General features: G+C 32.7%; 3 protein-coding genes across 4 annotated transcripts; 1 reads left to right on the top strand and 2 right to left on the bottom strand.

The window, feature by feature from the left end:
- Window positions 1-9,162: 9,162 nt before the first annotated feature.
- On the bottom strand, window positions 9,163-11,713 carry LOC110718505 (annexin D5-like). 2 transcript variants are annotated; one of them, XM_021897342.1, is made up of 6 exons: window positions 11,319-11,713; window positions 10,901-10,987; window positions 10,455-10,667; window positions 10,122-10,337; window positions 9,862-9,951; window positions 9,163-9,647 (listed from the first exon to the last, which is right to left on the bottom strand). In XM_021897342.1, exons 1-6 carry the CDS (start codon window positions 11,349-11,351, stop codon window positions 9,444-9,446), a joined length of 843 nt encoding a protein of 280 aa, XP_021753034.1. In that variant the 5' UTR covers window positions 11,352-11,713; the 3' UTR covers window positions 9,163-9,443. The 2 variants fall into 2 exon arrangements, with proteins under 2 accessions (XP_021753034.1, XP_021753033.1); XM_021897341.1 differs by having other exon boundaries at window positions 9,166-9,647; window positions 10,901-11,046.
- Window positions 11,714-11,817: 104 nt separating this feature from the next.
- On the bottom strand, window positions 11,818-15,087 carry LOC110718506 (annexin D5-like). The gene is made up of 6 exons (XM_021897343.1): window positions 14,925-15,087; window positions 14,034-14,179; window positions 13,503-13,715; window positions 13,176-13,391; window positions 13,009-13,098; window positions 11,818-12,269 (listed from the first exon to the last, which is right to left on the bottom strand). Exons 1-6 carry the CDS (start codon window positions 14,998-15,000, stop codon window positions 12,072-12,074), a joined length of 939 nt encoding a protein of 312 aa, XP_021753035.1. The 5' UTR covers window positions 15,001-15,087; the 3' UTR covers window positions 11,818-12,071.
- A 2,114-nt stretch (window positions 15,088-17,201) lies between these two features.
- On the top strand, window positions 17,202-23,022 carry LOC110718507 (translation initiation factor IF3-1, mitochondrial-like). Its single transcript, XM_021897345.1, has 8 exons — window positions 17,202-17,637; window positions 17,752-17,839; window positions 18,415-18,482; window positions 20,289-20,387; window positions 20,603-20,659; window positions 20,784-20,852; window positions 21,447-21,509; window positions 21,607-23,022. Exons 1-8 carry the CDS (start codon window positions 17,407-17,409, stop codon window positions 22,792-22,794), a joined length of 1,863 nt encoding a protein of 620 aa, XP_021753037.1. The 5' UTR covers window positions 17,202-17,406; the 3' UTR covers window positions 22,795-23,022.
- The last annotated feature ends 2,194 nt before the right edge of the window (window positions 23,023-25,216 follow it).

The raw sequence follows: 25,216 nt of genomic DNA on the forward strand, positions 1-25,216 counted from the left end.
GTGTGTGGTGACAAAACTCTTGTACCTAAAGCTGAGCAGTGAGCACGAATGGCAAAGAGCATCTCTGAAACTTGTGTTGGATTCATTCAATCTATCTCTACTAAATCGTCTCCATCAACAAGAATACGAGTACTACATTTGTAGGAAAATATCAAAATAATGCAATTTTTTTTTTCAGCTCTTTTATTTATCTGATGATTGGGACATTTTATTACGAGTAGGTTTTTTTTTTTTATTTATATTATTTTATTATTATAACCATTACAATGTGTACATATAAAAAAAAAAGGGGTTCCAAATGTGAACCATAGTTTCGTTATCTTTTTAGTTAGGCAAGCAATCTATTATTTGTCCAATTGTCCTTATTCGAGGATTGAGGTTCGATTTCTCATAGGGACTAATGGTGGATCCAGCGGGTACACAGAGGTACAGTTGTACCCCCATTCTTTAAAAAAAAAATAAAAAAATATTGATTAAAGACGTGTTTTTTTGTTATAGGCAGTCTCTTAAGTCTTGTCATACAAACTGACAACAAGTCTGACATGTAATTTTGCTGAGTATATGGAAAGAGACTGCCTACTAAACAACTGTTCTCTTTTTTTTTTTCACTTTACCAAATACGTCAATACGAAAGTATTTGCTTTGTGATACGTTTTTATTTTTTTAATTATATTTTATCCTTTCCTATTTTTTTTAATTTAAATTCCAAAACACTTAATTTTTTTACCTGGCTAAGACTTTACTATTATGATTGATAAATAGTATGTTCATTGATATACATATGCTTTTAATTTTTATTTTTTTTTCCTTCAAATAAAACTTACATATTTTAATTACTATTGATTATTGATAAATAGTATGCCTCAATTTGAGTACTCGTATATTAGATTGTGACAAGGAATTAAAGTAAGTGTAATTAGTTACACTTTAAATTACTAGAAGTATTTTTTAGTTTATTTATACAATTGTTAACGTATTAAAATAAAAATTCGTCTAAGAGTTTTATAAAAGTGTAATTGTATGGTCTATAATTATATTACTTTGTATTAGTTTTATTTAATTTGTTTGGTCTAATTATGGACAACACATAATTAAGGAGTAAGGGATATATCAATGTAATAAGATGGTGGAAATAAACAATAAATAATTGAAATTTTAATTTGTCAAGTTTCGTATTTTTTTTATTAACGAGCTGAATTTCGTATCCCCATCCCCACAATCCTGAATCCGTCACTGATAGGGACGGACATATTCGAGTAATTGGACGGTCTATTTAATATTGCGTTGTATTATTTGAAGGCGCGGGGATGAAGGTGATGGATGTTCTAGTTAATTACTGGAGAGAATAAAAGGATTGTACGTACATGAATGAGAAATTTTCATTAATTAAGTAAAAAAGGAAGAATTGCAAAGGAAAATTAAATCGATAAATTATTTTCCGCGATAGTGTCACTGCTTTACAGTATAGATTGACTAGAACGCACGATGTACTGTAAAGAAATCTCGATTGAATGCCTGCTATATGATTGAGTTGAGGCGCTGAGCTACAAATTGTTGAATATACTTTTTTGCATGGATAATAATTGGTTATACATCCTTATCTATAATTGAGTACATTTATTAATAATTGACAATTAGAGTACGTAGTTAACACAAATATGTGATCTACATAAATTTGAAGCTAATTACAAAACTGATTATCAATGATAACTTCAAGTAGTACTTCATTGCAATCTTATAATCCAATATAATAATTTCGGTTCAAAAATTCATTGTTCATTGAAAAGTCTTAAAGTCTTAAAATTAACTGATATTGTTTTTTCAATATGGGACAACTAGGTATATTTTCAATAGAAGTTTAATCCGGAGCGGGTTGTATCCAAAACCTAAATGTGAACACCATTGCTAATCATTTACCTTTGTTTGATCTTCTCATCATAAAATTTTTGTTTTAATTAAAGTGAATTCTAAGTTCCCTTAAACACCAATCATGTGAATGAGACTTGCATTTTACTCCATAGAAAATCTATAATAATAGTATTATACGGAGTACATTGCGCGAAATGATCAAAACCAAAACCTTTACTAAGTGCAATTTTTTAAACAAAAACTCGTTAGTTCTAGAACATTTGAATCTATTCCTATATATTAATGAAGGTATCTAGAAGTTTAATTGATTATCAAGTTTCTAAGCATGAATTGTAAGAATATACTTAATAATAATTCATAAGAAACAAGAAGGAAAAAGAGCTAATTAGATGAGATAAGCACTTTGGCAATGCAATTTATAATCTAATTCAAATGATTCAGAAGTTTCCTGACTTTCTCATCTCCTGAAAGATAAAAAAAATTCACATAATATAATACACCTTCCCCAGTACATGCAAACAAAGTAATATAACTCACCTCAAACTTTGCAAAATAAATAAATAAATAAATACAAATTAGTTTGAGATTATATATATGATTAGTCTTCAAAATCAAACAATTAATATTTTGACCAAAGAGCAAATATGTACATAAAACACCTTCCCCAGATCATGCAAACAAAGTATCGATTATATTCTCGGTATCTCACTTTATAGAAAGTAACCATATTGTCCATATATACCATTATTTAACAATTAGTTGATTGTATGATGATTATATTATACAAAGTACCATACAAAATCAAAGAAATGATATTTTGACCAAATTTGAATAATATTAGGTAATATACCAATTAATATGCAATGATTTGCATCGTCGACAACAAAATGTATCGACTTTATATTAGGTTATTATTAATGTGTACTCACCTATCCTACTAAGATATTCTCATTATTTAAAATTTGTTGTGAGATCGAACTTTTTTGATTTAATGTGATAATATTTGTTAATTAAACGGACGGAGTGCATGCGATGTATGTAGGAGTTGAATTAGGGCCCTCCCAGTCTTCTGCTAGTAGTTATAGGTTCTGAAAATTCAGAGGGGTGATTGGAGAGGGGAAAGCACATTGCATATATGCATGAATCTGGTTTAATTAAGAGTTATATGACGTTTGATACATATTTTTTAGGGTCCCATTTGGAATATGACTTGAGATTCTCTTGCTGGAAACCATTGATTTACTCATGTTTCTATTTTTGGTTCAATTATTTCTTATTGCATTGCAAGAGGTGCACCAAGGTTTTAAATATCTTATACATGCAACTATTTCATATAGCTAGCTAGCTTAGCCTAATAAAATCTTTGCACATAACCCCCTCCCCGCTCCTTTCCTCAATTTTGTAGAGACTCGATCCATGAATCCTAGACAGAATAATAATTTACCTATACACGTAACTTAAAAAGTATGTAGCTAGTAATTATATATAATCAATTTAATTGAGATCAAGTAGGATACGTGATTTTGGGTATGGTATAGGCGTATAGCCGATGCCAATCCATTTAGAAGCACCGTCCTACCCTTTCAAAAGTCAATTTCAAACATGCTCCTAAATAGTGAAAGACCTTATGATCATCTGAGCTACACTGCTTCTCAATTATCAATAGTATATCTATTAAATTAGTGCTATGTAGTTTAAAACTAAAAGAGAATCTTGAGTTGATAACGTTAATATAAAGAGATACTAGGCCACACTACCTTAATAATCTCTATAATATCCAATCTTATTTGGTGGGATCAACCGATTAATTATACTAATTGACAATTGAAATCTGCAGTTAACTAACCTGTCGTATGGAAATTATCAAAGATAATCTAGATTAACTTAGACAATTATAATGTGTCATTAAATAAGATTGATGTACCTAGTCTATTTCTAACAGTGCATTAAAGTCACCATGTCATCCGTAATGTAGTGGTGGGGGAGCTTTGCTAACCATCCTTTTTTGTTTTTTCATTGGAAGATTTTAGGAAGAACAGTAGTTTATGTAGCCGTATCTTTTTTTTGTCTTTGTAATACAGTAATATTTTGGTCTACTGTTTAATTATAAGAAGTCAAACCCTAATAATACTATTTTCCCCTTTTCATGATATGGAGTATGTAGCCCCCCAAAAAATTATAGCAGTATGTATATATAGATGTGAAATGTACAAACTTAGGTTAAATGAAATTAACTCGTTTTGGTTAGCTGAATTTGAATTGAACATGACTGAAATCTTATTTGATAAATAGTATAAATATGTAATAAGTTTTTTAATTATTAATTAAACTGAGTCGTTTGATCATATAAATTTTTAGAGTTTAAATGAAAGTTTGAACCCCAATTCTACACTGACCAAAATAGAAAATTAAGTTTGAACATGATTTGAGTATGTTCGAGTTGATAACTTGACTCTTTACACTCCTCAAGCTTGCCAAACAAGATTATTTTAACTTAGTAAAACTATTTTAAAATTGTAAAACTAAATGCTGAGATCCAGATAAAATGACGATATATGTATCACTTGTTCAATTTTGTGACATATATATACTAAGACGTATTGTCATCCACATTGGCAATAATTCTTCCTCCTATTAAGGAATTAATTAAGCAAAAATAGTGGAACTAGAAAGAGTACGGTGATGAAAGCATGCATAATATGTATATTATGCATGTAATGAACGAGTTGCTTTCAGAATATTTTATGCGAATAAAGGTTGAATAACCTTCCTCACAATGCAACAAATTACAAGTAAATGAGCCTCTCAATTTTAAGTGACGTAGAACAAGCACTAGTAGCTAAGAAAAGTGCACGATGGCTTATCACAACTTTTATAAAACCATTGGCTCATCGTTAATATAATTCGACCATTATATATTTAAAAATAATTTATAGTGAAGTGTTGCATATGATATACTAACTTTAGTAACGAGCCTAAAATTCACTATTTCCTCTTACAATGCAATTACAAGGGATTGAATGGGAGCACAACATAATCCACAATAATCTCGTTGCGTTATATGTTAAAATTATATAATTGCTTTACATATTATCCTTTTAAGATTATATTTGTCACATTGTTATAGTATTAGGAGTATACATAAAAAATAATGTGACAAAATTTTCATTAATAATTTAAAACATTTGGGATGACTAATATATATATCTAGACAAAGGAAGAATAGATTATCAAAATTACAAATAGATGTCAAGGTTATTTCACACTATTTGATAATTTCTCCACAAGTAATATATAATATGGACCCCTCCCCGTGTCCTTTATTTTGTATCATATATATACTCGGAACTAAAGAGTAATCAAATTAGTAATATATGGACAACCCTGCAATTACTTTTTTTTAGTTGTTATTTTTGACCCCTATCTCAAGCTTTTATTATTAATTTTCAATATATATCTATCTATTATATATAATAATAATATATTTTGTATTTTCAACTAATTAGACAATTAAGGTGCCTAAAACAGTAAAACTATGAAATAATTTTATGGAGTATAACTAGATTACCCCTTAATCTAAATAAAAAGGTACTTTGTAGTATTAAATCATTCTAAGGGCAAATTACGAGTGAAATTATTATTTACCTTATCATCATTAACAATAATATCTTCCTTTTATCATAAAAAAAAAAAAAAAAAAAACGTAGATTGTATATACTGTAGTATATATTTCTCATTCTTTACTATTACAACTCTGCGTTATTACCTAGGATCTAGAAAAAGGCACGATCCGATGAAAGGTTTTACCACTATCATAATAAGAAGTATATAATATATTCCACTATTTATTACAAATCCAAAACTAGATGTTAATTGCCTTTGGACTAGACAAGATAAGATATATATGTTTTAACTTTAATTTGCCTTTAATCAACATAGATTAGTAGTTAAGTTAGTTAGATTAACCATCATTGCTATTGACTATTGTTACCCACCAAATCCTAATTTATCAAGAATTAGTCAGGAGTCCTAGTCGTCATTGCCTCCCTATCTTTTCACTTGAATAACGATTTGCCCTTGCTTCTTTGACAAATTAATCTGATGTGCTATTTGATAGTGCGATTTTGCTCTAACACCAATTAAGTTAAGATTAAAAGTTTATAGTTTACGGTTATAATTTTGAATCACGTGAATTATTGTACAGAACATTATTTAGACAATCATAATACTTTTATGCTTTAATCGTTACCATCATTCATGTCAATTAATATTTAATTAACATGAGTACATTTTTTCACATATTGGCATATGCCAACAACTTAACGAACATCATTCTTGTTGTTTCCAAAGCTATGTAATTGTACTTGTGAATCATTGTATAGATAAAATTATCTCATAACATTAACATGTCATGATTAACCTAGATAAGAAAGTTAATAACTAAAAACCATGCATTAAGCTCAAACCAATCATTCTTCAAAAAAAAAAAAAAAAAAAAAAAAAAAAAAAAAAAAAAAAGGGTCAAACCAATCAATAATCAGTAAGCAAAAATTAAGAGCCCCTTAATTTGCTCCAATAGCAGTACATAGTTAAACAATGATGCCATCTCATTTTCATTCTAATCTCCTCAAATTATACCCCTTTCTTTATCATGGCAATCCAGACAAAAAGGACGCGCCAAACTTGGCCAATAATAATGTTTTATATTAATATCATTTTTGCAATTACAAATTTACAATTGACAGTTAAAGGGACCCTCATATTTGTGAAAAATCTAACGGTCAACACAACTAAAAGATTCAATACAAAGCATGAGTTATCATTAATCATCACAATAACTAATTTAGTCTTAGTAGTTAATGTGAATCATTCTAAACCACTCTAATTAATTTTAAAACAAAAATAAAACCCTTATAAGAAATATTATTAAGGATCAAAATAAAATGCTAGTGGTTCTTAGAGGCTTAAGCCGCTTAACCACCTTTATCATTTAAGTTTTAGGGTAACTACATATAAACTTTATCTAATCTTTTTCATGTCTCAATAACAGTTGAATTCTTACATCAAGAATATAAGGTAGGTTGTCTTATTACTACTCCTTTTCAAGATCCTCGTCAATTTTAGAAGTAAGTGATAAGAGGGTAATCAATTAAGCCACTAAATAATTATCATCAAGTTTAAATTTTTATGATTGTATGTGTAATAATGTAATTAGCTGGACTAATAATATATAAAATCCTAATCCTAACTCCTATAGGCTATAGGGTATAGGGTAACAAGTAGCTAATTAATTAATAAGAGGGACAATGAAGCATGTGGGTTGTTTTTTGCCTTGGACTTTAGGGTAGTAGACAGATAATTGCCACTCGTGCAATTTCCTTCATCACATCAAAATCTCATCTGGGAAAGGGAAATGGACTTATTACTCAATGATTGGGATAATAAGGATAAAAATCATTAATATCTTAGACCTACATAGTTAACTACATGCATTTACTATCTATACTAACCATTTGAACGTACTTGTAACATCTTTAGCATATCTTATCCTTGAGATACAAAGGACATTCACAATTTCATATGAACTTGGATTCATTTTATCAGCCATCAACTAGTCAAGTACATCAAAAACTAAATCAAGAATCGAGGTAGCCATTATTGACATTGGATCGCTCGTGTGTATATAGTAGTGGTGTATGAGGTGATCACGTCGACGTCAAGTTACTGTTTAAGATTTTTTTGACTTTCTATTGTTACACTTGGAAAGTAGTAGATATAATGCCTCACCTACACATAAAAGTATTCATCAACCATTAACTAAAAAAAAAAAAAAACATATATACCTATGTAGATCCGCTATAATACATATGCTTACTTCATTTATAATAGTTTACTTGTCACTCCTTAACTTGCTAAGCTCGTTAAACAAAAGAACTTTATTTTCATCTATACGAAAAGAGAGACTTGGATGAGTTCATCCAGATAAGAGGACAAGATAATGTAATGAATTGCAAGGTATGGTAATAACAAAAAATTTCATTGGCTTGATGTGTCTATTTTCTCTTAAGAGTGGTAATAAGTACCTAATCATGCAAATGCTAATCAAATGTGATTGTCAACCGTACTAGGCATGCAATGAGACATCAATTCTCTGAAATAGTAGTACAAAATGGTCCAAACAAGACAAATTAATGAGCATAATTCGTTTTCTATTCATGTGGTTCCTTATTTTCCTAGTTGCCCCTACCATTCTCCTAATTTAATCAACACCTTTCGCTACTATAAAATCTTAGCTATATAGTTGCTTGAATCAACTTTCTTCCCTAAATTGAGTTATTTTACATTATTACTTGTAATAGAACAAAAGTTACAAAACAATATCTAATCCATAGTACTAGAACTAGTTAATCAGATTTAAAAAATAACAAAATATCTAAATTATTAATTAATAATTCTAATTATACCCTTACATTTGACAACAAATACAGTAATTGACAACAAAAGAGTACAATAATAGTACAATATTGTATGCACATTTTAACTCATTGATGAACTCAAGGAATGAAGGAATCCAAACAAGGTATCACTCAATAATGACTCAAATTAAACTTGGAATTTAATTCTTAGATTCTCATAATTCGATTTCACACCCCTACTATAGATCGTATGAGTATTTTTTTTTAAAAAAAATTATATTTTTATTTTTAAATATATGGGATGCCGCAAAAGCAATAACATAGATAAACATATTAAATATCACGAAACAATAATCAAACGATTTCCCTCATACACTAACATGCACCTAATGCATGGGCAACTTAAAAACTAAAGGAAGGTTCCCTTCCAATTTGGAGCTAGAATTTGCAAGATGATCCAAAAATTTAGTCAAAACAAGAAATTAAATAATGATAAGTTTGATAACATGAACCCGAGCTGACTCATATCTGTCAACCCACAAGAGTAATTCGGTAAGATATCATTTTTTATTTATTTTGTCAATTTTTAATGGTCATTAAATTAATAAATATTTTTATTCTGTATATTAATTTTGGTAAAGGGCTAAAGGCATTGGACTTTATTATTGACTTGAATCTTAGATCCGAATCATCACCAGTCACCACCCCCTTTGAATACGGGTACTTAGTTCTAATATTTGCTTATTTATTATTTATGTTCTTCCCCCCTAAATTACAAACATTATGATTATAAATCTAACTTTATATTTCTTGTAATCTAATCTAAAAAAAAAAAAAAAAAAATTCTTCTTTGTATACTAAGTACTCCGTATATATTAAGAGATTACTGGGACAACGCTCGTGTTCAAGAAGCAAAATTGACATTTAATAAGTAATGGAGGAACTTAAGAGTGCTAATTGTTACTCGTCGAGCTTGAAATTAAAAAATGGCTTAATTTGCTTAAATTATACGAAGTACTCTATAAGACTGAAAATTTCAATGTTGTTAATAAGCTGAATGGAAGTAAATATATTTATTGCACATGCTTTTGTTAATTAGCTTAATGCGCGCTATACAGGCACGCGTGCACAGAGCCACAAATGTATCCTCTACTATCCTCAATGTTTCGGACCCAGGAGAGCAAGAAGAAAACTTCTGTAATCGCCTGATGTTTCTGAGTGGACTGCATCAACCAGTGACTTCTTATATTTCTTCTCATACTCCGCCTTAATGTACTGCATATCAAGCTCCACCCTTGTTACAATAACCCTGATGAGTGTCGTGTCATCGGTTCCCAAGCCCTTCATTGCTTCTCGTAGTACCTGTATTGCAGCAAGGGTGGTCATAATAAGTTTGGATAGTAATCATTTGTAATGTTAAACATTTTCCAATCCAAATTTGTAATATGATTATATGAATTAAACATGTTACAATCAAAATTTGTCCATTAGTTGAAAATTGAAACAAGTAGAGACTTCATCTTGGCTAGGGACAAACAAAAAGAATACTCCATAGTCATCAACTAATTTAAGTTACCTTCGCAAAGTATTTTGCTGGGTTTTCTGCACATCTTAGAATTGTCAAAAGAGCGTATGCAAAGAGCCCGGATGTTTCTTTCTTTATAGCCTGCAAGAACAATGAGAAACTCTCAAGTGAGACGGGTGTATGGTAAGACAGGGATGACCTTTATGTTAACATAGAGATTAAGGGGTGTCATTCTAGAATTTGCCGAAAAAAATAGTAGAGCACCTCAAATACTTGTTCAGGAAGATGCATAGAAAAGAAAAAAAATGTACCTTTCTAATGGAATGTCCATACATACTATTGTAGGTTGAATCCACAGCAGCTAATTGTGCCCTGCTTCTCTCACTAAAAATTTTAATGAACTTGTCCTCATCAGTTCCTATTTTCTTCTCCCCTGCTTTATAGAGGGTCTTTGCATCGTTATCAGCAAGCGTTCTATCAACTTCGAAACCTTCATAACGCTGTACACTTACATATGCTAGCAAAAGCTGCACCAGAAGTGATGCTTTGCCTCGTCAGCTTCTTACAGATTTTATGACTAGGACTCGCATCATAAGTTATTGAAAATCACCAGGACGTAAAATACGTAGTAAAAGAAATGGTACCTTCTGGTGATCTCCAGAGGTATAATATTTTAGATCATGCTCTAGGTTGACCCCATACTCTGCATTGTAGATCTGCTTGAAGATCTGTATTTGGGAAGGTGTACGAGAACAAATAACTTCAGTGGCACCTCTGAGATCATCTGCAACCAATGCCTCCCTCACACTAACAGCATCGCGTGTTGCTGGATCTTCCATCCAGAGCAAAACCGCATCCTGAAAAAAAGACATACATGTTACAGTTACTCCGTATTAGACTTCTTTTACAACCGGTGAAGCTGAGAATAGAAAAAAGGAGGGTTGGGAGGAAGAGCAAATGCCCGCACGCAGTCATTTGATCGCCCAATTCAACTTACTCTTCAACATGAATATTGGAAAGGAAATGGACTAAACACGGGCAAGAAAAATGGACATAAATTCAGCTATAAGTATTATGAGTGACATAATACCTCTAGTTTACCGCTGAGCTCCTTTGACAACCGATGGAGAAGCTCTTCAGAGTACAAAGGTTCATATTCCTGCTTAATAGCTGCTCGCTGAGAAACATCACGATGAGCAAGAATATCGATCACTGCTGAAGTATCACAGCCAAATCCTGAGGGGAAGGGGAAGGGTATTCAAGATAAGACTAAGAGTCGGATTTCTTTCAGTTAAAATGACAGTCATATGAGATTCTGATATTCTGCTGAAGTAAAATGTTAAAGTTAAAGATGCACAGTTCAGGCGCTGATATGAAAATTCTAGCGCATACAATTCAGGCACTGATAAGCCATTGTTCTTGAATAATTAAGTACAATCAGCAGGATAATGCACTGAATATCAGTGGAAACAGTGAAATGATTGAATAAAAAGAAACTTTTTTATTACCTTTGAAGGCCTTGTAGAGTTTAGCAACATCATCACGAGTTGAAACCGGCATTGTAGGAACACTCAGACTAGACATTTCCGTCCCTAATTACAGTTTTCTCCGGGATTGGATTACAAAAGCAAATTTCAATGTTCAAATATATTTTTTTGGGTGCAATTTCAATGTTCAAATACGGCTTAAATTTATAACAAGTTCAAATTAGGTTGAGTAGACGTTAGAGTTTTCAACACACAAACAATCTAAGACTTTAGACTCATGATGGGAGGATTTTCAACTATGAAGACGATGCCATTAATTTTCTAAAAAAGTAGGTTTATGAAAGCTATGTTAGTTTTCATTCTTTAATGGATATTAGCATATTTTACTCAAGAGCACAATCTAATGATTGAAATATACTTTGTATTTATCTAATCACGACTGTTATAATAAAAAACGACAGTCAAAAAACTAATGTCAAAGAAAAAAAAAAACTAGAAAGTTGGTCTAAAGATTTTGATGTTTATTTCCAACCAATACTCTTTACAAATGCTGGTATTACTGTCAGATAAAAGTACATATTACTCGCAATAAAATGTCAAGATGCTGACTGAACTCAATAATTCAAAGAAACTCGGAGAATCTTCACTTATATCACATAGCCAAGCCAACCTAATAATGCTGAATAAAGTCTTCATTTCACACAATAATAAGTTCAATGTTGATAACTCTCTAACATAAAATACATACAAACACCCACACACACATCCTCAATATTATGGACCGAGGAGAGCAAGAAGAAATTTCCTGTAATTGCCAGAAGTTTCCGAGTGAACTGCATCAACCAATGACTTCTTATACTTCTTCTGGTACTCAGCTTTGATGTACTGCATATCAATCTCCACCCTTGTCACAATAACCCTGATGAGTGTTGTGTCATCAGTTCCCATACCCTTCATTGCTTTTCGTAGTACCTGCAATACAACAAGGGAGGTCGTCATTAGTTAAAAGCATTATTTATTGACATATCATGGCAAAACAAAAGAAAAAAAAAATAAAAATCATGAACCACCACAAGGACAGAAACTAGTTAAAAGTTCATGCAGAAGACCCCTATAGTTAACCAAAAGGCAGAACTACATGAAAGGGCACAGTTATAGAGCAGAGAAAGAATCACTCAATTAAAGTATACAATTGCTAGAATGCACTTCAATTTGAAAGATGATAAGCTATAACAATTAAATAAAAGAGCATATTGCAGAAAAAAAAAATATATATATAGCATCACCCCCATGCTTCTCACAAAAGACCAATTACTTCATTCCATTACTAGGATGCAGTGATGCAATTAGTTTGAAAGATGAAAAGCTAAAACCGAAAAACACACACACACACACACAGATTGCAGATCCTCGAATCCATTTAATCATTGTAAGATAAATCAATAAAGAATAAGCGTGACTTAACAACTGCAAATACTCTAAAATTTCCATTCTAAAATTTACACAGCATATAACAAATCATATACTCCATATGTATTAATGTATAACCATCCAAACAGAATTAATCAACATAAGTCTGTTGCCGGTCATTTTTAAACTAGAATCCTCATGTCCATTCAGTGAACTAGTGAAGCATTGTTCAAACAAGAGCTGATTTCATGATGACTAGTAATATAAAGAAATACTTGATCATCAAATATTCAAGAGTCACCTTTGCAAAGTACTTTGCTGGGTTCTCAGCACATCTTACGATTGTCAAAAGAGCATATGCAAAGACCCCTGACGTTTCTTTCTTTATAGCCTGCACCAAAAAAGGCAATAAAATTATTAGTTGAGTATCTCAAAATTTTGCACAAAAAATTCAAACAAAAAGAATACCTTCTCAAGATTGTGACCATGCATTCTATTGTAGGCTAAATCTGTAGCAGCTAGCTGTGCTCTGCTTCTCTCACTAAAAATTCTTATGAACATGTCCTCATCAGTTCCTAGTCTTTTCTCCCCAGCTCTATAGAGTGTCTTTGCATCATTCTCAGCCATCATTGTATCTACTTCATAACCTTCATAACGCTGTATGGATATATATGCTAGCAAAAGCTGAAACAACAGTGGTAATACACCTTGTCAGCATCAAACAGCTTTTAAAACTAAGTTCAGATCACAAGGTATTGAAATTCGCCACTTTGACAAAGTAAAAAAAGGCGTTACCTTCTTGTGGTCTCCGGAGGTATGCTTTTCTAGATCATGCTCTAGGTAGGTCCCAAATTTTGCATGGTAGATCTGCTTGAAGGTTTGTATCTGGGAAGGTGTACGAGAACATATAACTTCAGTGGCACCCCTGAGGTCATTTGCAATCAGTGCCTGCCTCAAAACAACAGCATCACGCGATGCTGGATCTTGCATCCAGAGCAAAACTGCATTCTGAACACACAGCATGCAGGTTAAGGTTGTTTGCCATTTCCATTCACAAAAGGTGAAGCTTAGATAGAGGGGGAGGAAGACCAAAGAGGAAGGGGGGAAGACAATTCCATAGATCTATTAAAGCTATTCGTCATGTGAAAACATTAGCTATGGTAAGAACACCAATCAAGTTACATGTATGGAAACTCAGTTAAACATGATTTATTATCAATGCAATCTAGTGTCAGTAACTTTGTAAAAGTAATAATGGAGTTGAGAGTATGAATAATTTAAAAAAAATTAAAAAAGAAAACCATGCCTTATCTTGGCATCTCATACCTCAAGTTTACCACTGAGCTCCTTAGACAACCGCTGAAGAATATCTTCAGAATACAAAGCTCTGTATTCCTGCTGGATAAATCCACGCTGTGTAGCATCACGATGAGCAAGAATGTTGATCACCGTAGCAGTGTCACAACCAAACCCTAGAAGGAAAAGTATTCAACATAAGAAAAGGCTATAAGATGATCAAAAGCCAATTATCTATGCAATTAAGAAACAAGTGACCTAGTTTCCATCTTGGGGCTTAAAACAAAAGAATTTCCCATACTACCACTAAACAAAAGAATCCAAGAACCTACTTGGAAAATTTAACCTACCTTTCCATCAGCATAACTCATCCTACAACAATTCTTAAAACTTTCCATTGATTACTACGCTAAGACACTTTGATACACAGTTGCGATACAAACGTCGATAACGAACAGAACTCTTTACATTCCAGACAAGAACCTACTAACGCAGAGAAGTTTTTGATCAATAATCAAATATAGATTACTGTATTTTATCTAATTTAATTTTTGTTCACAAAATCAAAGTAAGCTATCATTCGTCACTATGATCACAGCACTAAGTTCGACAATTGCATAATTCTGTAAAACATTTCATAAATTCACATAATACCAAATAAAATAGCCCTAATTCACTCTAATACAAAATTCACACAAAACACTAAATCCTTCAAATGAAAATCAGAAAATTACAAAGAAAATAACGCGAATGTATCCTAAGAAACCCTAAATATCATAAATTTTCCTCGTCAACTGCAATTTCAAGAAAATTTAAGCAATTAACACAGGAATTCAGTCGAAACAGTAAAACGAATGATTAATCGTCAAACTGAAAAAAAGGAGTCAAAGGAGAGAGAAAGAGAGAGATTAATTACAGTACCTTTGAAGGCCTTGTAAAGTTGAACGACGTCGTCGCGAGGAGAAAGCGGGACTGGAGGAATATTAACAGTGGACATCTTCGTCTTCTCCGAAGTTATTTCTCTCTCCTATTTGCGTTTTCTTTGTAAATAATGCAGAAAGATATGATTGCGATGAATTAAAAAAAAGAATTTACGGATATTCAATATTTCGACTGTGACGTGAATTTAAAACACGTAATTTGGTGTCTTTTAGCGAAAAAACAGGGGATAAATCTCTTTTTTCAGGTGGTGAACAACATGTATCTCTTGTTTTAATAGACGTTATAGTGTTGGGCTATCTAACTTGTTAATTAAGTTGTTAAAGTTTAATGATAAACAAAATGATAAATTTAGATAAAAATTTAATATACTCTCTGGGTTACTTTCTTCCAAACCACAAAAGAAAAAAAAAGTAATGATGTACTCCTCCATCCCCTTTTGTTTGTCACAAGGAAAATCACAGAAAATTACGGGAATTAAAGTGGAGAATGTGAAATAATAAAAGTATATAGGAAAGTGAAATTTTCAACCAACAAAATAATAAAAGTGTATGAGAAAGAGACATTTCCAATTAAAAAAAGTAATTAAAGTACATGGAAAAGAGAAATTGAGATATTCAAGAGTGTAAAACATTAAATTAGTCAAAAGTTGGCGCAATTTTTATGGCAAATGTTAGGGTAAACTAGGAAGAGGAAGGACAAAAAACTGAGGGTATAAAAGCCTTTTTATATATCTTAATAATTATGAAATTATGAAATGTGACAAACATTTAGGAGCACCTAAAATGACAAAAATGACAAACAAAAGGGGACGGAGGGAGTATTATAAGATAATTGAAAGTCAACTAAAAATTATACAAAATATGTTAATATACTACCTAATTGATTCTTTATAAGTAGTGGAGTTGGGGAAAGAGAAATGGATGGATGAATACTTTTTATTAGAAAATTAAAGGGATAATGAAAATAATACTATATGAGGAGAATGCTCTTATAATCTTGCTAACAAGTGCTTAGATCAAATAGTAAGAGAGATTTTCTAACTTCATCAAGGTCTCGAATTTGAGACTTAGGAACACAACAACACTTGTTGGGAAAACTTTCCTCCCAATTGAACCCTAAATTGGCTCGAATTAGGATATTATTCAGAGTCTAATAAGCTCTGGATTAACCAGGTATGCATTTATTTAAAATGGGGACAATACAATTTTTTAAAACAATAGATAGACAAATTAAAAAAATAAAAAATTATTGAGGGTAATTTTGTATTTTCAGGCTGCTAGTTGGGGGGTACAATCATCTTTCTATGATATCACATGGAATAGATGGCTGGGTTAACGGAATTTTGTTGAAGATGTTAGCAAAGTAACTCCCTTTGAGTCCTAGTTAGTCCCATTTACTCCAACAGTCCAACCTTTGTAGAATCTTCTTTAACGCTTCTCCCCTCTTCGCTCTTCCTCCTATTCTCATCATCTATTGAACTTATATTTATGGAATCGTAGATATACAAGGCCGTTGGTGGTTATAACGTTAGGCAACTGTTGATGGTGTTTTTCGAGCATGGTAGTTGAAATTTATGTAGCAAAAGGTCTGTATTTTCCATGAATAACACCGTGAATTCGAAGAGCATCTTCAATGGAGTTTCAGAAGCTCAAGGGCTACTTCAATGGAGGAACATTACACCTTACCCTTAAGGGTTGATCACGGTCTTTTTTTTTTCTTCTCCTTTTTGTCTTAGGGTTTTAGTTTTACAAATGGTGACCAAAGCTAACGACGATAATGACTACTTTTTGCACCGTTGCACAACGTCAAAGTAACACACATCTCACTTGAAATAACAATAAACAAGGTAGAGGTGATCAACAATGGCCCGGCTCGCTAGCCCGGCCCGAAAATAGGGCAGGTTTGGACAAGCTTAAAATCATTTTTTAGTTAAAAGCCCGACCTTGACCCGAAAAATCCCGTTTTGGACCGACAAGCCCGCCCAACATGACATTTGATGTCAAGGCCCCGTCCGGCCCGAATTTATGATCACCTCTAAAACAAGGGTAAACAATAAAATATGTATAAAATGTTTTCCCAATGCAAATAATAACGAAATTGTGATTTGAGATACACCCCATATTTTTCAATATAAAAAATTAGACTCGCTCTTTTATCAACCACGTCAATAAAAGATTCCAAGTGTTTCCCATCACGTTAACAATTTACATGCCAAAATTTACATCTCACACTTTTAAATTAGAGCTTCTCCAAATTTTGCACAAGTAGTTGAATTTAGGGCTTAAAATCTTTCTTGCTACAATAGTTGCTTCTTTCTAGTTTCCTGTCTTTACACCTTTTTTCAGTGCCAATTCTTAAACCTTGCCCCTATAAGCTGCGAGCTCAAGAACACTTTTAAATGCCGCAAATTTCCTTCTAAAATTGCCCCATTTTCGATCATTCAACTGCAAATTAATCGAAAATGACGGCGATTTTCTGTCGAATTAAAGAGACGAAGTTGAACAAATTCATCTACCAATTCAGAAGATATCATTTCCAGATTCCTGTACCTCAGTTCGTCAATCAAACAGCAGCTTCGCTTAGATTATCGGATTATTATTTTCTATCTAATTCTCCGAAAATTAGCCCTAATTTTCAACGTCGGGATGAATTATTCAATTCTAGGGTTCGATTCTATGCGGCCCCAGTTCAGGTTAATTTCGTGATTCAATTTCGGTTAGTTTTCTGGAAAAAATTTCAGTATTATCTTGAGAATTTGGGGTTATTTTGAAATTAATTAATGGTTGTTGAATTTGTATGTTGTTAGATTAAGAAGGAGAAGGTTACTACTCCTAGTCGACCGCGGCTTAATGAAGAGATTAAAGCGGATATTTTAAGGGTTGTTACTGATGAAGGTATGTTGATTTGGGTGCTTAATTATTGTTAAGATTGTAAGAATACAATAAAATTGTATAAGTGCATTGTTTGTTTGATTAGATTTTGAAGATTTTGGTCAATTGAATTATATTGGACTGCTTTCTACATTGTATAAATGTACAAGTGTGTTGATGTTTAAACTTTGAGGGTTTCGCAAGGATCGTCATGTTTCGTATGTGAGTGATAGTGTATCTATGTGGATGCTATGGAAGGAGGTTTTTGCTTATTTTGTCCCAAAAAATAATGTTTGATGTTAACTCATATAGAATGATTGTTGCTTTTCTGATACATAGTCATGCTTGTATTCTTTCCAATTACCTTTGTTTGCCTATTGCCCTAAGCTCTTAACATCTTTGTTTGTAATTCGTATGTGATAACTGATATTGACCACCTATTGCCTTCATCGGTCATGAAAACACAAAAAGAATTTACCTTAAACATTGTCATGTTTTTGGGTGAGGAGAGTGAAAATTAGAAATTTTTTAAGAAAACACAGAAAGTAATCCAAAGGGTTTTTGGTGGTTGAGATTTCTTGTGTTGAGCATGCCTGCAGGACATAATATTATCTCAAGACAGGAAGCTCTGAAGCGTGCAAAAAGTCTCAAGCTTGATCTAGTTGAGGTAAATATTCTTAGTATTGCTTCTACAAAATTATGAGGGAGAAGTAATATGATTTCTAAGCTCTAACAAAGTCTATAACATGTTTTGTGGCAAGCATTGTTGACTACCTATATGTTTTCAGTGGATTTTCCTTTTTTTTTTTAAAAAACTTCTCCTGTTTATGTTTTGACTTGAAAGTTGAAATAATTTGCTATCTAAATGCAAATCCATGCTTCAGAATTCACATACTTAGCTTTAGCTTCATCATCATAGGAGCACCGATATATCCGGAGATGATAGCCATAAATTGTTCAAATTGTTGTAATGATATTAAAATGGTCATGGCGTCCAAAGGTTCTTTTGTATTTTCCAAAGTGAAAAAGATAGTTTTTTTCCCCCGTATTATGATCATCACCCAAAGATCCCACTTATCTTATGGACTCTGCATTATTGACCCTCTTGGATCTAGTGTTAAACTGTTGATCAGTCTACATCATTGATCCTTCCTGTCTTTCATGTATCATTTAGCTAAGAACCATTCCCTCTCTCTTTATCTCTCATTTCCATGGCTAAGGTACCGTGTTGACATGTGATGATCCACCTCGGCACCTTGCAGCCTTGCAGGACTGTAAGTGATAAATCAATTCCCTTGAAGTATCTAGCCCTTGTTGTTCTTGCTTAATACTTAGGTGATTGGAGATCTAGAATTTTGTTGGCCAGAATTTAGAACTGCATGGTCTGGTGGCTGTCTCTATGCTTGTTTGGTGGTTGCAGCTATTAAAGCTTAACTCACTTCAATTTTATGGTTAAACTGTAGTCTAAGATTGACTTAGAGTTTTTGTATCTTTATACATGTTTAGACCATAGGTAAAGCTTATCAATGTCATTCTTCTTTTCTTCTCTATTCTCATATGTGTTTCTCTTGCTGGACCTCAAAGCAAAGGAACCCAAACACTTTGTAGTCACACTAACGCACACCTTCCATACGAGAAGCACTCTACCCCCCATGATCCTTGATAATTTATAAGATGTTGGTTTAATGGCTTATTATTTTGCAACTTGTCTCCGGGTTTAAGTTTTCAAACAATCTAATTGGTGGCAAATTAGTAAACTAATTTGTGGATAACGACGTACCCGGCCTTTGATTGTTTGTCTCCAAGCTTCCTACCTTGCATTGCCTGCTGATTACTTACCATCCAATTATCCCTGCTGATTACTTACCATTCAATTACTCCCCCCACCTCCACCCTCACTCCCATTCTGCTCAACCAAATAGAAAAGAGCTTCAGTATCATCCTTGCAAGAGTTACAACCACCATACATCTTTCGTTGTTAGCGGAAATAATCATTGCTTACTGTACAGTGTGCACATCTCTTTGACGAAAAGCTTCCTCGAGTTCCTATCTAAGCCATCCATCTCCTTATTTGACAATTTCTAGCCAGTTCTGTATGTTTGCATTCTTAAGTCACTATGCCTTCTAGTATCATGGACAATCAGCATTAAATGTCATTGTTCCCCACGATGATGCTGGAAGAGCATTGAAAGTTCCAATCTTCACTTGTCCGCAATCTCCCAGTTCTCACCACCACCTTTTTTTCTGATTGAAGACCTTGATTAGTCTTACTGAGATTTAGTCATTAATTATTAATCATTATAGACCTTAATGGGGTTTTATATATTTGTTTATTTATTTTTATTTTTATTTGGGAAGTTTAGTAATTTTTTCATTTTATTTTTATTCTATTTTTATCAACTTGGTTGGTTCATTTTTCAATATTCTGATATTGCTGGTGTTATAAAGGTCTGATATGTTTGTGAGTTCACAGGTTGACCAAGTAGCAAAGCCTCCTGTTTGCAAAATCATGGACTATAACCGGGAACGGTACAAGAAACAAGTTAGAGAAAAAGAGCGTGCTAAGATAAAGGTAGGAGATTCTTGTTGGAGGTGGTGTCCCTTAACTCTCACCCCCCCCCCCCCCCCCGGGATTCTTCGTTTTAAATAAATTTATCTTAGTTGTTTGATTCCTCTTCTTTATTATAAGAAACTCTGGTGCCGTATATTGTTTTGGACCTTATTCTATTAATATTTTTCTAGCAACCAGTGTTATAATATTTGAATGTGCGTGCTTTTCTTCTGCAGTCTGCTGGCAGTCTTAAGAGAGGAGGTTGCAAAGAAATTCGTGTTTCTGCGAAGTCTGTAAGTTTTTGCAATCAAGAATATTGCTTTATGCTAATGTAAACCACCTCTAATGCTGAAGGTTGACTGTTATGTTCTGATAGATTTGTTATTTGTAATCAGCTTCTTGATTTCCTTGCTCCAGGAATCGAAGGATGTTAAGATGAAAGCAGACACAATTAGGAGATTGATGGAACGTGGATACCGAGTAAAGGTAATTCTTACCTAATTTAATATTTTCTGTTTAGGTTAAAATGCTTGGCAACCCCCCCCCCCCAACAACACACACACACACACAAAGTAAAAAAAAATGTGGTGAGATTTTTTTTTTTTTTTTGATATTTGTATGTATACTACCTCTGTTCTTTTAAGTTGGTGATACATTTTTTCCCACATAAAGCTTACTACAATATCTCCTACCTTTTCTTATTAAACTATAATTTTTTTTGTGAAATAAAAGCTGGAATAAAAATTGAGGAAATTTGGAATAAGATATATAAAAACAAACTAGAGTCCAGCTTGCTAAGAAAAAGGCATAGTTGAACCCAGAACTTTGCATAAACAGGAAGCTTTTGAGTCCAATGTGATGGCACATCAATATGTTGAAGGTTACCTTAGTGTGTAGAAACACTCATGATTAGTTGAAACTTGAAAGATATTCTCATAATATTACTGCATGAATGTGAAGTGCTTGGCTTTGCATTATTGATTTTTGATCAATTATTTTCCTGCAATTTTCTATTTATGCAAACCTTGGCTTTATTTCACAGTCACTAATTGGTTTTTTTTTTTTTTTGATCTCAATCAGTGCATGGCTACTGGTACTGAAGACCAAGATTTAAGTGGAATTCTTTCTCAAATTTCTGCTTTGGTAGAGACCTTGTACTTTCTGTATTTTACCAGTTTTCAGAGCTCTGGTTTACATCTGTTCTTGTTCTCCTGTTCTTATGCCTTCTGAAATGGTGTAGATTGAAGATGATGCGTTTGTTGAAGAAAAAAGACCAGCATATTTAATAGTTAGGCATGTCAAATTTGGTGTGTCAAAGAAAGGAGGCAAGAAGTCTTCCAACAGTTCCAAGGACAAAACTGCTGCCAGCTCAGAGATCCATAACGCTGCTGCTACTTGCAGTGACAGTCCTGCTGATTTGGGAGAAGCATCTTCCTGTGAAGAATCTGATATGGACAATGTGGATGATGATGTGGAAGCACCCTTGCAATGTCAAGAACAGCCTACATGGCCAGCTACTTCAGTTTCTAGTGCAGACCAAAATTTTGCTGAAATGTTTGACCTCAGCCATAATGTGAAAGGGACTACCAGCATTCAGGAGAAGCAAATCAGGTTTGACGACAAAGCAGCAGCTGCAACATCCAATAATAATAATGCTGCAGGATTCACGCCTCCTGGAGTGTGCAACTTTACTGGTCCAAATGTAAGGCCAATCGCACAAGAAATTGAAAATAGATACGCCGGAAGCGCAGCAAAGAGTGCTTCAGCTGTGAGGAATCCTACGAAATTTCCTAATAGTGAAACTCAGCGCCAATCTCATCCTCAACTCCACCCTAGTGCTCTTCCACCTAGAGGTCCCAGACAAGGTGGAGTTGAAGGTTCTCCATCTATGAATTTCCGTCTTTCTCCAGATGATATTCCTCAGCCAAGGAGCGAGTTTCAAAGTCAATCAAGTCAGCCTAATAGTAACTCATCGAGCTCCATGGGACACCCACAGCCACCTATTACTACTGGTAGTCCTAGATCTCAGTCAACGGGATTTGGTACATTTAGCAGCACAAAGGTAGATGCACTTAAAAGCCCCAGGCAAGGTGGACTTGAAGGTTCTCGACCCACAAATTTCCATCTTCCTCCAGATGTGACTCAGCCTAGGGGTGAAATTCATAATCGATCAAGTCAACCTAATATTAACTCATCGGGCAGCATTGGACACCAGCAGCCACCTAGTAATACGAGTAGCCCTAGATCCCAATCAATAGGTTTTGGTAAGTTTAGCAGTACAACGGGAGATGCTAACCCCAATATTGCTGGCCCTTCAGATGTTACTAGAAATTCTGCTCCAGGTGGTTTGAAGCCACCTATACCAAGATCTGATGGACCTCAGAAATCAGAGTCTACTGATAAGAAATGGGGAATATTTAGTAAATAGAGCTCAATTCTGTGTCAGGGAGGAATACACCAGTTTCAAGAAACAACCAATACGGAGTAGTATTATTCATTCCAATTTGGATTAAGTTGGGATCATAAATTCATATATTTGTTTTAAATTTTTCCGTGTAATAAACCCTTGTTGAGTTGGGCAAGTTTTTTCTACTAATACTAGTATTGTATAAGCACTATACTGCTGCAAGAAATTTTGTATTTTCTCTGAGTATGATAATTTTTTTCTTTTTTTTTTACACAGTAAGATACGGGGGGTGCCTCTTCTATCACGGGAGGGGTGAGATGAGAATCGAACCCAGGTCACTCCTGGAGAAGATGGAGGGACAAACCATCCCTCCACTCCATGATCCTCAGAACAATAAGATTCATACTGATATCGTTGCATCCTTGTTCAAGTATCTAGTATTGCTACACCGTATGTAATACAATACCTTCCATAAATGAAGTCCCTAAGATTGATGCCTTGATGGAATGATGGGGTCATGTTCATGGATTCCAAACATGGTTAGTCTCTTCGCATACTGCCCGTCGAATATGAAAAAAACTATACATTTGGGAATATACTAAGCGTCTAAGCCTCCAAAACAATAAAAATAGGTTTACCAATTACCATTCCTCATTTTCATATGGTATCATGGTAACACTCAACAAATTGTTGCTATAAGGTTTTGTGTCAAATGACGAAATGCCTTAAAATTACCTTTACATATTAACACACTAGATGGAAACCCGTGCATCACGGTTTTTTCATCTAAGATTTTTAATTATTTGATTTATCGTATTTAATAATTTCAGACAAAATAACAAAAGTTTATTATTATTTTTTTTTTACTATAATTTATAATGAATTTATTAAATATAAATAAATTGTAAATATTATATTTTTTCCGTTATATAAAATCTTTAATGTGAAATGATAAATTTTTAATAATTTAAATCCTAAATCATTATTCATTGTTTTACCATATCTTTTATTTCGATAGAATCACCAACCTCGTCCACAACCAACCTACTACATCAATGGATAAATTGAACCGTGAAATGTTAGCCAAACTGAAATTGATATAAATTAAATCTTTACATTTATATAAAATAAATCAATATATTTAGCAATAAATGAAAAATTGTCACGATATAAAATCAAATCTATGCATTGGAATTCTTTCATCATCTCCAAAAATAACCAAAGTCATCCATATATTAAGTATACAACATCTAATCGTATGTCATTACATAAACAAATAATCGTTAAGTATCCTAAATAAATACAATGTAACTAATAATTACAAATATAAATTTAAACATAATATTTTAAAAATTACCAAGACATTGATGACCTAAAACAAATACAAAATTACTAACACAAAATTCGCTTGATGAGATTTTGTATTAATACGAAATTTTATTTGTGTCGTATGATGTGTTAGATCTGCATGTAAAAAAACATTTAGTAAATAAAACATAAACATATAATCGTTGAGTATCCCAAATTAATACAATGTAAGTAATAATTAGAAATACTAATTTAAACATAGGATTTTAAAAATTAAGCTAAAAATTACCCGGCCATTGATGAACAAAAATTAACACAAAATTACTAACACAAAAATCGCTTGATGGGTTTTTTTTTTATTGATACGGAATTTTGTTTGTGTCGCATGATGTATCAATTTATAATGGTAGGTATCACAAATTTTAATTTAATTATAATTAACGAACAATTTGTATTTCTTATCATAAATACTATCAAAATTATCTTATAATGATAAGTATCAAACTTAATTATAAGTTCATCATTTAAATATTTTTTAGTATATTTGTTTTGGATTTCTTATACTCGTAGTATTGAATTAATAAATTTATCTTTTCCTATATTTTTACTATATTTTTTTCATTAAATAATTTAATTCGTGGATTATAATCTACGTGTCATAAAAATTTTAGATGTATTAAATCTAATTCGTTACTTTTATCTAGGTGGCGGCATAATTTTTTTAATAAAAAATAAAATACAAATCTTTCTTCTTATTGGTCGAAGTAAGTATATTTCTTACATGACGCTCCGAAGCTCTCCAAAAATGGCTAATTTATTTATATATATATATTAGATATTAGTTTTTGCTTTTCAAACCCTCCAACTCTCTAATTCAACGATTGTGATTTGTGAATTCGTAACAAAGAAATACGCACAAGCAACACGAGCCACATCAACACATTACCCCCTCCGCCTTCCCCCCATTAAAACATTCTCCTCTTTTTATTTTTAATTTTTTTTTAAGAATTTCATAGGGTGATTTTTTTTAGGTTTTTTAGAATTCAGGTTAAGTAAATACAAAGTACAAAGTATCATAGAGAAGAAGTCAAATATCAAGCTCAAGGTATAACCAGTTATTCATGAAAAAGTGCGA

Source organism: Chenopodium quinoa, unplaced genomic scaffold (genome assembly GCF_001683475.1).
Source record: "Chenopodium quinoa cultivar QQ74 unplaced genomic scaffold, ASM168347v1, whole genome shotgun sequence".
NCBI classification, from domain to species: domain Eukaryota; kingdom Viridiplantae; phylum Streptophyta; class Magnoliopsida; order Caryophyllales; family Amaranthaceae; genus Chenopodium; species Chenopodium quinoa.

Coding starts and splice junctions, on each gene's coding strand:
- LOC110718505 (XM_021897341.1), bottom strand. CDS start 11,394: ATGTCTAGTCTGAGTGTTCCTACAATGCCGGTTTCAACTCGTGATGAT. Junction 11,047..11,318: donor ACTCTACAAGGCCTTCAAAG/GTAATAAAAAAG, acceptor CCTTCCCCTCAG/GATTTGGCTGTGATACTTCA. Junction 10,338..10,454: donor CCTCTGGAGATCACCAGAAG/GTACCATTTCTT, acceptor CTTCTGGTGCAG/CTTTTGCTAGCATATGTAAG.
- LOC110718506 (XM_021897343.1), bottom strand. CDS start 15,000: ATGTCCACTGTTAATATTCCTCCAGTCCCGCTTTCTCCTCGCGACGAC. Junction 13,392..13,502: donor CCTCCGGAGACCACAAGAAG/GTAACGCCTTTT, acceptor CTGTTGTTTCAG/CTTTTGCTAGCATATATATC. Junction 13,099..13,175: donor ATGGTCACAATCTTGAGAAG/GTATTCTTTTTG, acceptor TTTTTGGTGCAG/GCTATAAAGAAAGAAACGTC.
- LOC110718507 (XM_021897345.1), top strand. CDS start 17,407: ATGACGGCGATTTTCTGTCGAATTAAAGAGACGAAGTTGAACAAATTC. Junction 20,388..20,602: donor AAGAGCGTGCTAAGATAAAG/GTAGGAGATTCT, acceptor TTTCTTCTGCAG/TCTGCTGGCAGTCTTAAGAG. Junction 20,660..20,783: donor TTCGTGTTTCTGCGAAGTCT/GTAAGTTTTTGC, acceptor TCCTTGCTCCAG/GAATCGAAGGATGTTAAGAT.